Source organism: Lissotriton helveticus, chromosome 5_1 (genome assembly GCF_964261635.1).
Source record: "Lissotriton helveticus chromosome 5_1, aLisHel1.1, whole genome shotgun sequence".
Lineage (NCBI taxonomy): Eukaryota > Metazoa > Chordata > Amphibia > Caudata > Salamandridae > Lissotriton > Lissotriton helveticus.
Window position 1 is genome coordinate 288241140 of NC_136065.1, and position 18635 is coordinate 288259774.

Sequence of the window (18635 nt, forward strand, 5' to 3'; positions counted from 1 at the left end):
GAAAAAATCATTAGGCCCCCTGATCTGCGGCCGAACGTAGAGCTTTTGCTTGCTGGAAAACAACAAGTTGTGAACCCTTGCAGCTCAAGTGCCTTTTCTTCCCAAGTTTCTTGGAACAGTAGCAAGTCAAATGAGTTTAAATATTGTAAAAACTCAGGGTAGTTGCTTTTGCTAGCTAGGCCATTGATGTTCCAAGTGCATACACTAATTTGCCTGGTCTTTTCTAAGGGATAAACAGAGTTATTACCCCTTTGACAATTTGTATGGTTTACTGTGTTGATGGTGCGTTGGATCGACTTCCAGTTTGGAGAGGTGCTCCTTGCTCCTTTTAATACTGAGTTGGTATTTTTCTGTGCTGGTGACCTGGTAGGGGGTAAGAAAGGTGTCGGATAGCGAGGTTGCTTTTCGAATCTCAGATTAATCCACCATTGTTTGAACGTTGCTTCTTCCTTCAAGATTTTCTTTGCTGTCTCGGTGGAGTTCCAGGTTGCTTTAGTTGTTTCTGCGCGTTGTGGATCATTGCTTACCAGAAACTCTATTTGAAGGAGATCAGGGTAGCTTATGTTTCCTAGGCTTGTAATCGAGTGTAAAAGTCTTAATATGTTTCCCCTGTTCAGTATGTCGTCCCTGCCTCGGGCCGTGTATTCTGGAGTGAAGAGGATGATGGTCGGACTGTCCTGGTGGTGCTCTGTAGTTGGTTTTGTAGGTGGACTCTCATGGCCAAGACCACAGGGCTGGGGGGGCGGCTTGGGCTGCCAGTTACTGGGCAGATTAGTTGCGCACTTTGATCGCTATCTCTCCCGAGATCTCTTGTGTTGTTAGTCAAACCTCGTGTTGGTTGTTGGGGTGGCTCCGGGTTACTAGTCTTGACATTGTCCTGGGTTTCTATTTGTAAAATGTGTTCAACCATTGTTGGGTCAGTGCTATGTGCAGGTTGGGTAGATTTTGCTTCGGAAAGTCTCTGCTTGCTTTTGCTAGGTCGAGGTTTCTGGGTGACGTCGCCGGGTGGTTTTATCAGAGCTGCTGGGGGGGCGACGATGGGCAGTGCTGGAGGACTCTCTAGACCCACTTGCAAGGGTAAACAGGCACCATTATCTGACATTCTACTGTTCTGTCTTTCTTTAGCCTAGCAAGGCCTTGCTATGGCAATGGTTAAAGGTTATTTGTGAGGAAACAGGCTCTTTTCAGGTTCATCCCCACGTTTTGCTTCCAGTTGGCCTACTAGGCAGTAGTGTAATGGCTCTGAAATGCCCAGAGCTTTGCTAATCAGGACTGTGCATGTGCTCCGACCCTTACAAAGGTACATGGTTGATTGGTGTATCCTCGTTTGGCATAGCATGGCTTTCTTGTAAGCCCCTAGTATATGGTGCATGGGGTACCTAGGGCCTGTGAGTTTAAGTGTCTTTTGTGGACTGATGCACCAGTTGTGCCACCATGAGTGTAACAAAGCAAAAGCATGACTGCCAGCCCTTATTGCTGGTTGGCAGAGCAGTTTTAAACTGCTAACTGGAATTTGCCATTTTAGGCAATGACAAATACGCAAGCCTTCTTCATGTGTGTTACCTCGAAAGCAGGCCTAGTGAGCCCTAAAGGCAGGGTGCATTACATAGGTTGGACCTGCAGTTTCATGGTTTGTAGGTCCTAACAGTAAAAACCACCATTTTCGTTTTACTCTTTAAAGGCTGGTATCCCCATTGCATAGTGCAGGGTTACAGGCTGACATCCCCGCCCTACTAACTTCTGGCTGGGACATCTAAAGTTGGTACTGTAAGGTATCAAAAGAATTGCTGATTGAAGTCAGATTTAATGATTAACTCGCATTCAATTTCACTGGTGGGCAAAGTGCAACTTCAGTAGGTTGCCACTTTGTTGCCCAAGATTTCTAATGCTCGTTTATGGCTGATCATGGTCTCCTATGCCGACGACACGCAGCTGGTGGTGGCACTCTCCAGCAACACCAAGAGGGACGCCCTGAAATTCCAGGGCGATTTGGCTGTGGTCGCTGAATGGATGACCGCCAACTGCCTCCAGCTGAATGTCAGTAAATCAGAAGTGTTATCGGTGGGAAAGGACCATGGTCTATGGAGTGAACAGTGGTGGCCAAAAAGCCTGGGTAGCGCCCCCCCTCCTACGTTAGCCGTTAAAAACTTGGGGGTGTGGCTGGACTCATCGCTCAGCTATTAAGTCCAAACAAAAAAAGTGGCCAGGACCTGCTTTGGGCTCCTATGGGGCCTTAGACCCCTATTGGGGTTCGTTTATCACCCTACGCGCCAGACTATTGTTCAGGCACCATAATGTCCAGACTGGATTATGCCTGCTCTCTGTATCTGGGGGCTAATAAGGTCGAGATTGCTCAGCTCCAACGGGTACAGAACGCAGCAGCCAAATTGGCCTGCGCAGGTCTTACTCGGTGTCAGCCACTATCCATCGGCTACACTGGCTACCGCTGGCTAGGAGAATTGAATTTAAGGCGCTTTGCATTACCTTCAAAGCCATTAGATTCAACACCCCAGGGATCCTGGCTAACCTAGTCATCCCCTACGTCCCCACCCATCAGCTTTGCTCACTGAGCCAGCACTTGGTGAGGGTCCCAAGGTTTCGAAGAGTGCGGGCAGGTGGTCGTTCCTTCCGCAGCAGGGCATCTCTTCTTTGGAATTCACTGCCCGGTCACATCCGAAGCCATCTATCTGGCTTTTAGGAAGGCCATTAAAACACATCTTTTTCTCACTGTGTAGTTTCTGCCTTCTTTCTGTGCTTATGGTTCTGCTGGCAGTGCCGGGACGCCCCTTTGCTGGAAAAAAAAAACTGACGTCAGCGGGCAAGGGCGGCGTCTAAGTACTCCGGCGACGTCATCCCGATGACGGACGCGGAGCCGCATACGACGCCTACCGATGCGCAAGGGTACTGCTACGCAAATGTTTCCGGATCCAGTCTGACGTCTGGGGATATTCTAAGGTAAGGAATCTAATACTAACTACTGTTTCTTACAGATATATCGTTACCGAAGGTAAGTAACTTGTGCAACATAACATAACTCAAAGGTCTGTCCTCAATACAGCGTTCTGGCCTTCAGTGGTGAAGTGTAAGCGAATCCTATGAAAGCCTACAAAGGATGTACTGGGGAAGGAGATGTTATTTCCTTCAGGTAGGAAAAGCCACATGGGATGTTACCCCAAAAGTCGAGCTTCAAAGGGGAAGCCACCTTTAATGAGCAAATGGTGAGCATTTACAAGAGGGGCTGCTCCTTTGTCTAGGTAGACAAAAGAGTGTCAGTTACAGCAAGGGGAAAACACTGGTCAAACCTGTTTTCCCACGGATGTGTAGCCCAGAGCTATGCACATCCCTAGGGTGGCCTACCAAGCTCTACACTCCCAAGAAAGGGATTCAGCTATCTTGGGAGTGGTCAGAATAGAGCATTCTGGGATAGCAAGATGCCACACTGCACATGAAGTTGTCATCAGGATGAATCCAAGTAGCCCATTGGCTATGGGCACTTTGTGGGCATAAAATGAGGCACCTCTTCCCCCCGGAACTCTCATCTTGACTGGATTCGGGAAGAGGACCTAAGAAGGACTGCCTTACTGACTGAGGACCTGACAAAGAGAGGCTACAAGGAAATTGGACTGCACCTGCTGCTCCTGGGGCTAGCAAAAAGAGGACCTTGCCAGTGGTGTCCTGCTCGTGAAGAAGTTGTCACCCAAGCCCAGCCAGAAGCAGAGACTTTAAGAGTCAGTTGGCTGACCATAAAGCCAATAAAGCTGAGAAAGCATGCTTGGGTGAGTTGGCAGCCGAGATCATCTGATTGTCGCTCTTCTCCACAGCGCAGCCTGGGAAACCGAGTACTGATGCTCAAAAGTTGCACCCAAGTCTGCCGGACCTGGGAGAGCTTTCGAAGTGTAATTTGGTCATCAAGAAGAAGAGTTATTGCCAGAGTAAGGGAACCACTGGTTTGACTCTGACCAGTTACCAGTAGGCCAGTGGCAACTGGACTTTTGCTGGACCAAAGAGGACTACGAGGGACATTGACCCCTGTGGCCAAAGTTGCCCCACCAGGATTGCGGACCAGGGAATAACCCCAGGAAATCCTCTGTCAACTACAAAGCGTCCTTAAGCATCTTCAGAATTCTGTATCCCTTGCATCAGGACCACTTCATAGACGTCAATGGCAAGTTACTATTAACACTGGAAGTGGAGTGAAGACTGCTTCTTCTTGGAGGTAACTGTTCTTTAGGACTTTTGTTAGTCCCCTTGTCCAGATCCCTGCTGAAGCTGGTCACCCAAAGTAACTGGAGTAACCACATGCCACTTTGACCAGAGTTTTTAAGGTCTCGCCTATGCAGCGCGCATGCAATGCATAGGAGGAGACCTTTAGGAATCGATTCACTTTTTCGTTCAAAAACGTGCACGCTTTGCATTGCTTTCAATGGCAACGCGTGCACTTTTGGCGATTCCCTTGCGGGAGCGAGCTTTGAAACCATCTGTTTGTAATTAACTTGCAAACAGATGGTGCCCGTGTTCGCTCCCGCAAGGGAAACGCTTTGTGTGCTCTCGGCCACACTTCCCCACCCATCCCACCACCCCTCAGCTGCATTCCTCATATCCTACGGCATTTTGCCTGCAGGAGCGAGCTGTGCCTCCTTGTTTGTTTCTGTCTCTGTTTACTTTCTTTCCTATCTCTTTTTCTTATTTCAATATCTCCCTCACTCTCTTATACGGACTCCCCACCACTTTCTACCTGTATATGTCTCTTCTCCCTTAATTTGTATCCCTGAAAGTGTCCTCTGTGTGTCCCACTTCCTATGTTCAGTTACATCTTTCTGTTGCTCACACAGCATTTCTAGCTTCCTTTTCCAATGCTGCTCTCTGTGTGTATGAGTTGCGCGTTCTCTCTCCCATCGCGCTCTCTCTCTCTCCGTTTCTCCCTCTCGCTCCCTTGATTCCATTGCCCCTATCTTTCAGCCTCTTTCTTCCTCTGTTTCCCTGTTATAGGACTTGTGCCCTGCTTATCGATCCATAAATCACCAACTTTGCCCTTTCTCAAGACGTCACAGGCTGGGGTGGGGTCAGCAAACATCACTGACCCCACCCTGGCCTGTGACGAGTTGGGAAAGGGTGGGTTATAGTGCGATAATGGCATGACTTTGGGGAGCTTCCAGGTGCCCAGAGTGCTCCTGTAGGCCTGGCACTGTGTTTCCCAAGTTAGAGAGTTGGCCCGGGGGCTTTGAAGATAAGAGCAGGCCAGGCAGCACTGGGAAAGAACGCTGGCAAGAGAAGGGCTGGAGTCCGTTCGCAGCACAGGTACGAGCATTTCCGTAGCGAAATAACGGAATTGGGGTGGCTGTGTAGATTATACTGGGAAATGAGGTTTGCATTTATGAAGCGCCTTACTCTCCGCTTTCTAACCATTACTTCAGTAATGTGAAACATTGTCATGGTTATAAGAAAGCACTCAGTAAAATGTTGTTTTCCGTTTATTACAATAAATTATTGCATTCTGCCCCATTATTAACCCCACTGGCCTCTGACAGAGCCAGTTCAATCAAACGTGTCTCTGGAGTCCAGGCTTTTCTATTACAAAAGCTGCATCCTGCACACATATCTTTAGTCCTTCCCCTCACTCAAACGTTGAAAGGAAGTGGGTTTTTCCCCCACTATATCATTTCAGATAATTATGTTTCATGCAGGATTTCGTTTATAATGCTCAACGTCTTATTTACAGCGCCACCAGTCGCTAGCTGAACTTAAAGGGGAAAGATTTGTCTGACTCTCAATCTGGCACATTTCACAATGAAAACTTGTGTGAAAGTGTGACTTCAACATATTAAAGCTGTGAGTGCATAATTCGTTGAGTGGCATTCCTTGGCTGGGGCTTTTCTTCCATTTTTTTTTTTAAATAACTAGATTTTTGTGTGTGCACCGTTTTTCATCTAAACAGTCTGTAATTGGCACTTCTTAATTTGTTCTGTGGTAGCAGGTGTTGGGCACTGGCACTCGTTTTTGGGACAGGGGCTAATTATACAACGCATTATGGCCCAGACCTAAATAGAAGAAGCATTGGCAAAGCCAATAGGTCTCGCCTTTGGGACCGTATAAGTGTTTAGCAATGCAACAGTTGATGTTGTTGCACCAATGGTATTGTGCTGCATAACGAAATACTTATAAGATCCCAAAAGCGAGACCTATTGATTATGCCAATGCTTGTTTGTAAAAGTTGGTGTCAAATTTGTTGAATTTGCCAATGCTTGTCGTGGTTAAGTGAAATGTTGTGGTTTACTATTTCTTCAAGTATTTATATCTCCAGAACCCTCTGGCGGAACTTTTTCATTTTGGTGTCTAAAAATATGTTAAAATATAGCCTGTTTTTATAAATTGGTTTTGGATTTCTTGAGAGTCTTGTTTCTTTCTTCAATTGTTTCAGTGCTGTTTTGTACATTCTTTACACTTCTTCCTTTGTTAAAGCCTCACTGCTCCAAGCCACAGCTTCCCAGGGTTGAGCTTAGATTTGACAAACACAGCCTGATTGGTCCTGAGAAGTGCTGAAAGTGTATTACACTGTGAGGTCTCACAACCACACCATGTACTACACCCCATTTCTTCAAATTGACTTTCATCCTTCCTTACCCTATCAGCCATCCCTTTTCAGATCACCTGTTTCTATTAATTTCTTAAAGGGTCTGGGCCATATGTTTCCACCAATAGCTTTTGTGATGCCTCAGTGAGGCCTAATTTGGTTCTCACCTTTTGGCTGTGCATTCCTTTTGAAACGAGGCACAGCTGGTCTCCACATTTGCAGACTATACAAATTGTGTTCTTTATCGCCATTAACTTGCTCTGTTAGTAAGTGAGCTTCAGGCCTTGTCCATTCAACAATCATGCAGTCTACATTTCTTTCTCCCTGGACAAAAGCAGCTTCCTACCAAAGGTAGTCATGCCCTTCCACATAGGGAAATCCATCCCTTTACCAACCCTCTAGTCTCTTCCTCATTCCTTCCAGAAGAAATAACTACTCACCTGTCTTGACCCTAAGAGGGCCCTTAGTTTCTACATCAAACGGACCAGAGACCACCGCCCAGACAATCAACTTTTTGTGGGCTTCTCTGGAGCAAAGAAGGGAAAAGCGGCAAAAAAGAGAGCCGACTCCGGGTGCATTGTTTTATTTATTAAGATCAGGTTTGTACTAGCCAAGAAACTGCCCTAGAAGACATGCACACACGTCCCACTAAAGACAAAGCTGCTACCACTGCACTGGTGTGTGGAGTGCCAGTCTCCGACATTTTCCAGGCTGCAACATGGGCGTCTACACATCTTCATGAAACACTACTGCCTGGACAGCCAGGTCTGGCAAGAGGGCCATTTTGCCCATTCCGTCCTGTAGGATTTCCTGGTCTGAGCCTTTCAACAAACCCACCACCAGGGGATGGAATTATTCATAAGGTAAGAAACCTGTAATTTAAAGTCTGTATCAAAGTAACTTAACTTTGTTAATGCCTTTTCTGGTAGGTTTCTAACTGCAGACGCACCCTCCGCCCTGTTCTGTGGAATGGACTTGTAACATTTCTTACTAAGATCTCATCTAGAAATCGGTACACTGCTATATCAGATTACATGGGCTTCGCCTCTGATGGCGAGGACAGATAACAGAAAGAAACTGATGTAAGCTCATGGTGAAGGTCCAGGTATAGTGGCACCAACGACCCATCCCGGGCGGATGGTGTAGGAGGTAGGATCTGACTGCATGGTTACCCCCTCTTTTTGCCTGGTGTTTTTCTGGTTTTTGACTAGTCAGACTGGGGCCCATATAATCAGGACCCCAGTCTATCTTTTTTCTCCCTTAAATTGACATACATGTACTTTGGTACACTCCAGATTGGATACTGGGGTACCCTTATCAGTTCCGAGTATATGGTACACCTGTACCCAGTGCGTAGGAACCCCAGAGGGCTCTCATGGGCTTAAGCATGTAATATGCCACCCATGAGAGGCCATGCAAAATGGAACTCGAGATCTGCTACTGCAGCCTGTGTAAGATGGTGCTTGCACTAATTACATTAGATATAGGTTCACTATATCTAACAGTCACTACACTTAAAACATATAAGTCACCCCTATAGCAGGCCTTAACAATCCTGAAGGCAGGGTGCTGGGTTTTATGTGAGAGGGTGCTCCTGCATGAGTAGAGCCTCTCTGCAGCCTTCGGTGACCATTCTCCTGGGTTGCCTGTGACTCAGCCGGACATATAGGTAGAGGTGCATTATAATCTCACGGTAAATGCTATCTCGAAAACTGCTGCATAGAAACATATTGAGTTTGGTATCAAACACCTTGGAATCATACCTCCACACCAGTAACTGGTGTGGGAGGTATGATTCCACCCTTCTGAAGCGAGCTTCGCGAGGTCACTCGTCCTAACGGTGCCAGCCTTCTGGACCTGGACAGCACAAAATGGATGCTGCCGACCAGAGTCACATTTCTGCCCTCCTGCAGCTGAGCCAAGCTCGAGCAGAAAAAGGCAGAACAATAGGCATACTGTCACAAGGAGGTGTGACCACCTCTCAGAAAGGATTTAGTGTATTGGGCTGTGTGGGTGCGCTCTTAGATTGCCTGAAAGTCTGCACTTGGGCCACATTTGGTGTCCCTGTGCATAGTCCAGTTCAAACCAGTTTTGGGAGCCCTTGGCTCCTGCTCTGGCGCGAAACTGGACAAAGGACATGGGTGTAGCCCCTCCTCTGTCCTGACCCTCCCCTAGGAGGGTACCCTGAATCTGTCCAACCCTCTCCTGTGGGTGTTAAAATGGGTTACCTGGCTACAGGACATTGGATTTTACATGGACAAAATTCTACAAAGAAGAAACCTTCGACGGTCTGGACACTTGGACTTTATTGGACCTCGACTGGGCTCGACTTCGTCCCCCTTTCCATCCGAAGCTTAGTTTGTGCCTTTGCTCCATACAGGCTCCGTGCAGGACCTGTGGTGCACTTAAGAACTCCGGCCTCCTCACAGTGTGTGCTCTGTGGGCTGATACTTTGCAATCTTGCTCAAGTTCCCCTTGCGACTCCTGGTCCGTTGGCCTGTGTGTCCCCCTGAGGGTCTTCTTGATTGTTCTTGGGCTTTCCTGGTTGCTCCATACGTGCCCTGACTCCCCATTGCTTGGTGAGTCTCCTAGACCGTGCTGGTCTACACCATACCTGTTTGACCTGCCTGCGTGGGTTGCTTTTCCCAAGCCTTGTTGGTGCTCCCGCCGGACACCGACCCCTCAGCACTCAACATCCTTAGTGGGACAGCTAACCTCCGGCTCCTGTTCATCCTCGACGTCTCCTGGTCCTCGTAGCTGCAGAGTCGAGCATCCCTTCTTCGCACCTGAAGCACCCGACATCGGTGGGCATTCGTCTCCCGAATCCCTGGTCACTCTGAAGTGACCCAGACTCTGTCCCCTCTGTTTTCAGATTCCTTCCATCCATAATCCAGGCTTGAATTCCACCGGACCCTTTTCCCCCTTCACGGCAGCAGTGCTTTTACACTTTCCTCCATAGAAATCAATAAGATTTTCCGACTCCACTTCAGACCTATGCACCCGGCTTTCCTGTGTTAGGTAACTCTGGTACTACGGTATCCATGGGTGGGGTGGCTCTTTAAACTCTTAAGTTCCGAAGGGTTTGCTTGAAGTCCTCCTGGAAGGGTCCTTAAACTTTAACTTTGCAACCCCAACTTTCCCATAGAATGGTACGGAGCACGCAGTCGTGTTTCCTCACTGCACCCGTCCTCCGTGGGTCTCCTGTGTCATCACCTTGGGTGGTTCCTTGGGGTCCCAGTAATTCTACATGCTCTAGGCACGGTGTCTAATCAAGTCGTGATTGTTATACCACTATTTTAGCATATTGTTCAGTCTCCCCCTGAAGACCGCTGTGTATTGTGCTATTTACAACTGTTCTATTGAATTCGTATTGTGTGCCTTGTGTTCTGTCCTCGTGTAGCGGATAGTAGAGAGTGTTATATTAATAAATAAATAAATTTATATAACTACTGTGTGGTTCTCCTTCATTAAGTCATTCAGGAGGTGATATTCTGGTAAATCAAACTGCTTTACATTCCTTCAAGATTAAGCCTGAAAGCTGCTCTCCATAGCTACCACTAGGATATCTTTCATAAAGGTTATCTTTGACCTCATACATCATAAGGGTTGCTTGGAATGGTACAGGGGGCCCACTTTAACTTGTGGACAGCATTTACCAAGCCACCTTCTCACAGATGGATCCAATGCGGAGCCGCACAATGCACAGAGGAATTGCTGATGACAATTTTCCAGATCAAGTCTTGCACCTAGGAGTATTAATAAAGTGCAAAATCTACCGTTAAAAAGCTCCATCAGAAAAGATAGAGCAAAAGCAAACACTAAAAAAGAAGATAACGCTCAGAGGTCTTCAGTTTTGCAGTCAGGGATGAAGGGCTGGTATGAGGAAATTCCCTCCACTCCTGGCCATGTCTCTTCTCTCTCTGATGACCCCCTTACTCCAGTTCCCTCCTGACCTCCTTTGCCTGCAGCTCTCTGAAATTAGCCTTAAGTTCTGACCTGGATTTTTCTGCCTGACTTCTCTGTCATTCCTAAAATTGACTATTCTGTCTGTAGACTTCCTTTATTATCAGCTTGATTTTGCTCTGTTCATGACTTATGCATGTAATGCTTATGTAACCAAGCATTCTCTTTTCTGTAGATTGAGGCCTTCCAGCACATGCAGCACTTCGTGCAGACAATGCAGCAGCAGGCCCAGCATGCTATTGCTGCAGAGGACCAGCAGCATAAGCAAGAGCTACATAAACTTATGGCAAGGTATGTGCTTCTGCTTTATTCTTCTACAGTACCCGTTCTTCTGTATGAAAAGTAACACACAGTTTCTCAGTTGTATTGAAGGCTATATACTGTAGGAAAGGGCCCCTTTTTGACATTGTAACCCCACTTTTTGCCTGATATTGGATTCCATTTTGACAGTCGTTAACTGTGTTCCTGCTAACCAGGCCCTCAGTTCAGATCTCTTCCCTAAAACTGTACAATTGTTGCCCAATTGGCAATAGCTTAAGTACCCCCTGTAAGTCCCTAGTAAATAGTACCCCCTGTACATAGGTCTTGGGGTACTAAAGAGGATCCTCAAGGGCTCAAGGGCTGCAGCACGTATTGTGCCACCCTAAGAGATCCCTCAGCATCAGCTTGCAAACTGCCATTGCAGGCTGCTTGCCATGGTGAAGGCATGACATGGCACACCCCCTGTGTGCCGAGTCTGCAGGTACTGTATGCCATATAGGTAAGTCACCCCAACAGCAGGCCTTACGTCCCTAAGGCAGGGTGCTCTATGCTACATGTGTAGACATATCTGCATGATCAGATATGCCCCTGTGATGTCTAAGTCGATTCTTAGATATTACAAGTGAACAAGGAAGCCATTTTGAGTACATGTGCTGCAGACTGGTAAATAAAAGTTCCCTACCTACATCTCATATTATTAAACTCACACTGATTCCCGTGATGGATTTATTCATGCATGCACCCAGAGGTCGCCTTAGAGGTACCCCACTGAAAACCTCTTTTTGCCTTCTGACCTGTTTTTGATGGTATGTTGGACTTCGTTTTTGCTGGTATAGTGAGTCTGCGCACTTTTTCACTGCTATTCAGTGCTAAAAGTGCAAGTTCTCCTGCTGTAAATTGTGTTATGATTGGTTTTCCATGATTGGGATATTTGATTTACTAGTAAGTCCCTAGTACAGTGCATTGTGTGTGCCCAGGGACCTTAAAACAAATGTTACTAGTGGGCTTGCAGCACTTGTTGTGCAACCCACATAAGAAGCCTTTCAAAGGTGTGTCAGGCCTGCCACTACAGTGTCTGCATGCAGTTTTTATTGCTATGTCGACCTGGCAGGTGCACCCACCTGCAAGGTCCCTACCTTTCCTTTTCTTACATGTAAGGTACCCCTCAGGTAGTTCCAAGGTACCCCCATGGGCAGGGTGTAGTACATGTGAAAGGTAGTGGTGTGTTTTACAAGTTCTGATAGTGAAATACTGTGTATTTCGTTATTCGCTGTTAAAAGACTGTCTGTCCCATAGGCTATAATGCGAGCTGCCTTGTAACATCATGCAGCTGTAACTTTACAGTCTGACAAGATAGAGAAACGGAGTTTACACTTCCTGAACTCAGAATTTAAGAATTAATCTTTTAGTGAAAATAGTTATTATATTGTGTGGTTGTAAATGCCACTTTTGAAACTGGGCATTTTTTTGTTTAATGATCCTGTGTGCCTCTGCCTGTTTGTGTATTCACCGTCTGGGTTGAGAGTGACAGGAGTTGGAAATGTGCATTCACACTAGACAGGCACAAGGGGGGAGGTTGAGGTGTGTTGTGTCTTTCCTTGGTGACTCAGAGCCAGGCTGAATAGACCTGGCTGTATTTAGGGTAGTGGGAGGAGTTGTCGCTTGTACCTGAATGGACTGTAGCTGCCTCTCACAAAGCTGTCTCTCCCCCCTCCTGGAGTGAACCTGGCCTGAGCCAGGCACAACTGGTTGATGTATGCCAGAGTCCCCTTGTTGGTACCAACTTCAAAGGGGAATGTGGTATAAATATTGAGGCCCTGACCCCAGAACTTTGGAACTCTTTGAGATTAACCCCTTCGGCGCTGATGACGAGCTCAGCTCGTCATCAGTTGCGCCGCTCGCACGCTGATGACGAGCTGAGCTCGTCATCTAACGCAGCTTTTTGAAAAAAAGCCGCGTAGCGCGAAAATAGCCGCAGCGCGCATGCGGTTAAGGAACCTGCCAAGAAGAAGAGCTGGAGAAGCTGTGAGTAGAGACTACCACTTTGCTGGGTGCTTTGCTGTGTTGGTATGCAGTGGCTGCTTCTGTCTTGGGCAGTGAAAGGACTGGACTGAACTTTTTGCAACTTCTTAATCTGAGTATCTCTGAGGGCTTGAGGTAAAGCTTGCCCCCTGTTCAAGAAGTCTCAGAAACAGCAAAGACTTTGCCTTCCTCTGGGTACCTGCATCTGGAACGGTGTGTTTCAGCTGCGACAGAGGGGAAAAGGCAACCCAACGCCGTCAATAATGCCGCTGCCAGCTCCATGACCCGAAGGCACCACACGAGGCACCGCTGCACATTGCACCGCAACCCTGGTCTCCAACAACAATGTCTACCGCCTCCGAGTCGCTGCTTGCACCATGACATGTGGGCACCACACTCCGCACTCTCTCGTTTCCCACCGCCGCCTTGGTCTCACGGACGACGAAGCTGCAAGCCAACATCGACGCCGCTGCCTGCATTATGGTTTAAGGTCACCGCTTTTAAGTTACACAACGCACTGCCCCGTCCCACACTGCAGGCTTGGTCCATCCGCGCCATTGACTCCCGATTGTCTGCCGACTACAGTGCTCCAGCAACAATGACGATGCTGCTTGCACTGTGACCTGCCAGCACTGCGACGAGCACCGCCCCACCTCGCACCATAGCCCTGGTCTCACTGACACCGCTGGACGACTAGCACCGATCTGCTGCCTGCACTGCAACCCGAGGGCGGCACACCGCTTCCCTTCACACTCCAGCCTCAACGCCTGCCAACACCGGCGCTCCTGACTTCAACCTCATGGAGTTCAACCAGAATCACATGTGACTTCAAGTGCCGACGACTCATACACCGACCTCCGGAACCGACGCCTGCCGACTCTTTGGAGCTCATTGCAAGGTCCTCAATGCCCTGCATTTCTAAAGGTACTGTTTTACAAGTCTCCCCAGTACCATAGCTGTTCTGTGATGCCGCGGCTGGCCTGATTAGCTGGATTTGTTGGATTCGACACCAGGATGGAACTATCGACTTCAAGGAACTGTATTTAAAGTCTATTTTTGCATTATTTGTATCTTGGTAACTGTATGTTGGATTTTTGTCGTTTTGGTCTTCTTGTACACAGATAAATATTGGCTGGCTTTTTTTGTGGTGTCCTTTTGTAGTGTTTTCACTGTATTACTGTCAAGTCAAGTCAAGTTTAAGTTTGTATAGCGCACTACTCACCCAGAGGGTCTCGAGGCGCTTGTATGTTATGTGCAAATGCTTTACACATTGCCTCAGAGATAGGCCTGACTGCTCGTGCCAAGCTACCAAGAGGGTGAGCAGGGGTTATTTTGGAAGTGTAACTCCCTTCTCCTGACTAGAAAGAAGGGTCCCTACTTGGACAGGGTAACAAACTGACAACTAGAGTCCCCTATTTTTAATAGAAAGCACAGTACCTAAAGACGTATTTGAGTTAACATTTTACTTAGCTGCTAAAATCATTATTTAAAAAAAAACTTACTTGGGGGCGTGGCCAGGCAAGATGGCCGACCAGACCTAATCCTTCTCGGCTCCCGGCCCGCGCGCGCCTTCAGTGCTGTAAAAAGCGGCTATAGACACTTAGCAGCGCAGCAAACGAGGACATCAACGTGGGAAGATATGAGGCACCCACGGACGCTGGTTTTATGCCCTGAGCAGCGTTGGAGGTATCCGGATTGTCTCTGCCGCCGCGGGGAAGGATTGGGCACCGTGCAAAATGGCGGCACGGCGTCCACGATAGAGAGAACCCTTTCCGATTGCTCGGCGACGCGCGAAAGAAGAAGCCCCCATGAGGAAGATCGCAATCACCCAGGTAGTGTCTGGCATGGGGCTTTAATGAGGGCAGAAGCGCTGTCCACGAAGCGACCGAGCGCTGCAACTTCCACCCCTGCCTGACTCTAAGATGGCAGCCGCATTTCCCCGGAGGGCGGTGAAATTGGTCTTCCTTGCTCATTACCCTGACGCAACTGGCTGTCTCCATGTCGATGGGCTCATTTGAAACACTGCTCGCATAGGCTATCCCTGCATGCCCTGTTACCCGCCCAGGAGCTTATTGAAGACGTCTCTGCTCCATCGCTACCACATCTACCAGCAGCAGTGCCCTCTGGTCCCTGATTCATTCACTAGGGGTGAGCCTACTCAACGAACGGCCGGCAGTTGCAAGAGGGACCTGCGCTGCCCCTCTTGGATCCATCCTCACCTGAGGGCACTTTAGACAGGTAAGCAGCTCTGCTGGGCTCCCTCTGTGCGCCAGACCCCGTCGGTTTGTGGGACTTCTTGTAGCAGAGGTTCTCTTCTCTTACATCTAGATGATAGGGGTACTCGAACCGGGTGGAGAACCCTATCCCGGCTTCGGAGAGTGATTATCCCCCAGCGTTTGGACGAGTGCTGCAGCTTCCCCATGACGCCCTGCAGACGCCATATTGCTCACGCTACTCCTGAATTATCCACTCTGCTCTGAGGGTTTCAGCCCTATGCCGCCTAAGAAATCAACGGGCAAGCCATCGAATAGTCTCTCAAATTTTTTCTCCGCTGCAGACGAACGTTCAACCCTTCGGGGTGATGCAAGTGCATCAACAGTGGCCCTCACAAAGACTGACCTCTTGACTATGTTCAAAGACTTCAAATCTGAACTCCGTAATGATATTAGATAGGATATCAATTCCTCTATAGATCAGTTGCGGTCGGACCTGACAGATCGCTTGGCCTCCCTTCAACAAGATGTTGACTTCGTGGGCACGAGAATCATAGACCTCGAAAAACAACATCAGGAGCAGGCTCAACTGTCTACTGAGCTCTGAGAAGATGTCCGCTTGCTCAAAGACCAGCTACTGCAAGCGCAACTCAAGGCGGAGGACCTCGAGAACAGGGCACGGAGGGAGAACCTACGCATAAGGGACCTGGAGGAGGGCGCAGAGGGACCGAACTTGGAGGCCTTCCTAGTAGGTCTGTTATCGGAGGTCCTAGCCCCACAGACTCTTAAAATAAAGTTGGACAGGTCCCACCGAGTGGGAACACTAGAACATGGAGAGAAGAAAAGGCCACGGGATGTCCTAGCAAAGTATAATTCCTTTAAAGTCAAAGAAGCGGTTATGCAGGCGGTGAGGTCGAAAGACTCTGTATCATTTCAGGGCCACTCCTGCACCATCTTCCAGGATGTGTCGCCATACACGCTCGCACGATGACAACTGCTGAGGCCAGTCACCACTACATTGCGAGATGGCAAAATTAAGTATAGATGGACTTATCCATTTGGGCGGTCCTTTTAATACCAGAATAAACGGTGTCATATCACTGATTTGCAGGAAGGTATAGATGTGCTGGGACTCCCCTCTGACGAGGACACTTCTCTACAAGATAAGAATGGAGAATCTTCTTGAGGTTCTACAACGGCGTCAGCATGGAGCGCTGGATCACGCAGAGGGCGGCAATGATCACTAGGGATCTGACCTGAGTAGGACGTTTTCACGAACTTCTTTGTAACGACCAAGCTGCTTGTTGTCTTTGGTAACAGTTAGAGGCACGCGCTAGAACCTGGCTTTGCTTTGGTCATGGGCTTGCACCGGAAGAGACTATGAACTCCAAGGACTTCATGTGTAAGGCCAATGTTACTTCCTATTTCCTAGCAGTGGGCTATCACTGATGATAGAGTCTAGTATAGGCTTAAGGTATGTTGCGGACCTCATAGGATAAGTTCAGAATTTCTTCATACATGCACAGTCTTTTACGCTGCACCTATTTTGATGTAGCCTTATGGACGGAATGACCTCTCGGGGCTTTCCAATTTGCCGCACAGATGTGCTTTGGACATAGCTTTCGCACTGGGGTGGGCGTGGACGGGCCCTCGGTCCTGTGGGTCCCCCCCCCCCCCGCTGGTTCCTGCGGGGTCTCTTTAACTCCGTGCTGGGACTGATAGTAATGTTTTGTATTGTTTATTTAGTTATGTTTGTTCACTTTTGTTCAGGGGTTGAGGGGGGGTTGGGAGGGTTATGGTGGCGGCTTTTTAACAAATGTATACTCGAGCATGTAAGACTATTTGGACAGTGCAAATGGTGGGAAAGGATGTTACCTTTTGTTAGGGAGGGGGGAGGGGCTGGGAACATCATGATGGCTGCTTTTTAATGTTCAGTACATCCCGACTATTGAGTTGCGCAACTCCTTTTCACTCCACTGAGGGAGGTATGACGAATCCGCTGGGTCTTGTACCTGCAGAGGGCCTGATGGACCTGATGCGGCTCCTATTTCACTGTTATCTTCCTCCACTAACATAATGACACTTACCATAGGTACTTGGAATGTCAAATGGCTTAACTCCCCTCAGAAACGCCAGAGGATCTGGAAATATATCACCGATCATCACCTCGATGTAGTAGCTCTCCAAGAAACTCACCTCGCTAGGTCCGAGGACACACAGCTTCGAAACAAACAGTACCCATTGATCTACAGGTCTTCCGCCTTAACGAAACACAGGGGGGTTGCACTGTTGTTCCACTCCGCCACTAAATGCCACCCCCTAGATGTGCAACAGGATAGGGATGGGCGCTGGGTGATGGTCAAGGGTCAGCTGCGGGGGAAACTCCGTACCTTCGTAGCAGTATATGCCCCCAACAAAGGACAGACGACTTTCCTATGCACTTTTCTGGGGAAACTACTGTATTTTGCGGAACGGCAACGGATTCTCATGGGAGACTTTAATTTAGTTTGGTGTAAAGACTTAGACACCACCCATTCGCAACGCTCTTGCACTGGTTCCTTCACAGCAGCCACGCAACAACGCCTCCACGATATGGGCCTTCTCGATTCTTGGCGCACCCTATACCCATCCTCCCGTGACTTTACATTTTATTCTCATGTGCACCAAACTTATTCACGATTGTATTACATTTTTATCAGCCACTCACTTCTGGGCGACCTCCAAGAAGCCAAAATATTTCCCCTCTCCATCTCTGATCACAGCCTCCTAGCGATCTCCCTGTTCTGGAGGGTCAAAAACTCTACCTCTCCCAGGTGGTACTTCCATCTGCTCTTGCCCGAGACAAGGACTCCTGTACTAAACTAAGGGAGGCCATGACATTAACATGGCAATTAAGGCACTCAAGCTACATAAAACTCCTGGCCCTGATGGGTTTGCAGCTCTGTTTTATAAGAACTTTGCCCCATATATCATCCCTCATCTTACGCGACTCTTCAACAAGATGGCGAAGGAGGGTTCCACTTCTAGTTCACTATCGGAAGCAGTAATTACTGTTATTCCCAAACCAGGGAAAGACCCTGAGGCTTGCACCTCTTACAGGCCGATCGCACTCCTCAACCTCGACACGAAACTATATTCTTCCATCCCAGCTAAGCGGTTAAATGACCTCATGCCCGACCTTATACACCCGGATCAATCCGGTTTCATCAAAGGGCGCCAAACTCACGACAACACACGCCGAATTGTCCACCTTGTCGAGAAGGCCCATAGATTCCGGATCCCCGCGGTCCTGGTGGGGTTGGATGCGGAGAAGGCTTTCAACAGGGTGAACTGGGAGTTCCTGTTCCATACCTTGTCGGCGTTTGGTTTTGCCCCCAGGTTCCTCACTATGATTCAGGCCAACTATCTTCTACCTCGATCACGTGTACTCTCCCCTCTGCTTTTTGCCCTTAGTATTGAACCCCTAGCTGTGGCGATCAGAGCAAACTCTACAATACAGGGGATTCCTTTCACGGGGGAACAACATAAAATTTCCCTATTTGCTGACGATGTTTTGTTATCCATTACGGACTCGGCGACATCGCTCCTACCTTTACAAGCAGAGC

The 18635-nt window shown here is 48.3% G+C and overlaps 1 protein-coding gene across 2 annotated transcripts in view; it reads left to right on the top strand.

Moving 5' to 3' along the window:
* MTOR (mechanistic target of rapamycin kinase) overlaps positions 1–18635 on the top strand; it is an 865133-nt gene that overhangs the window by 633804 nt on the left and 212694 nt on the right. For both annotated transcript variants that reach the window (XM_078642233.1, XM_078642234.1), the window contains one exon: positions 10710–10825. In XM_078642233.1, coding sequence (XP_078498359.1) covers positions 10710–10825 — 116 coding nt within the window. The remainder of the gene's footprint in view (positions 1–10709; positions 10826–18635) is intronic.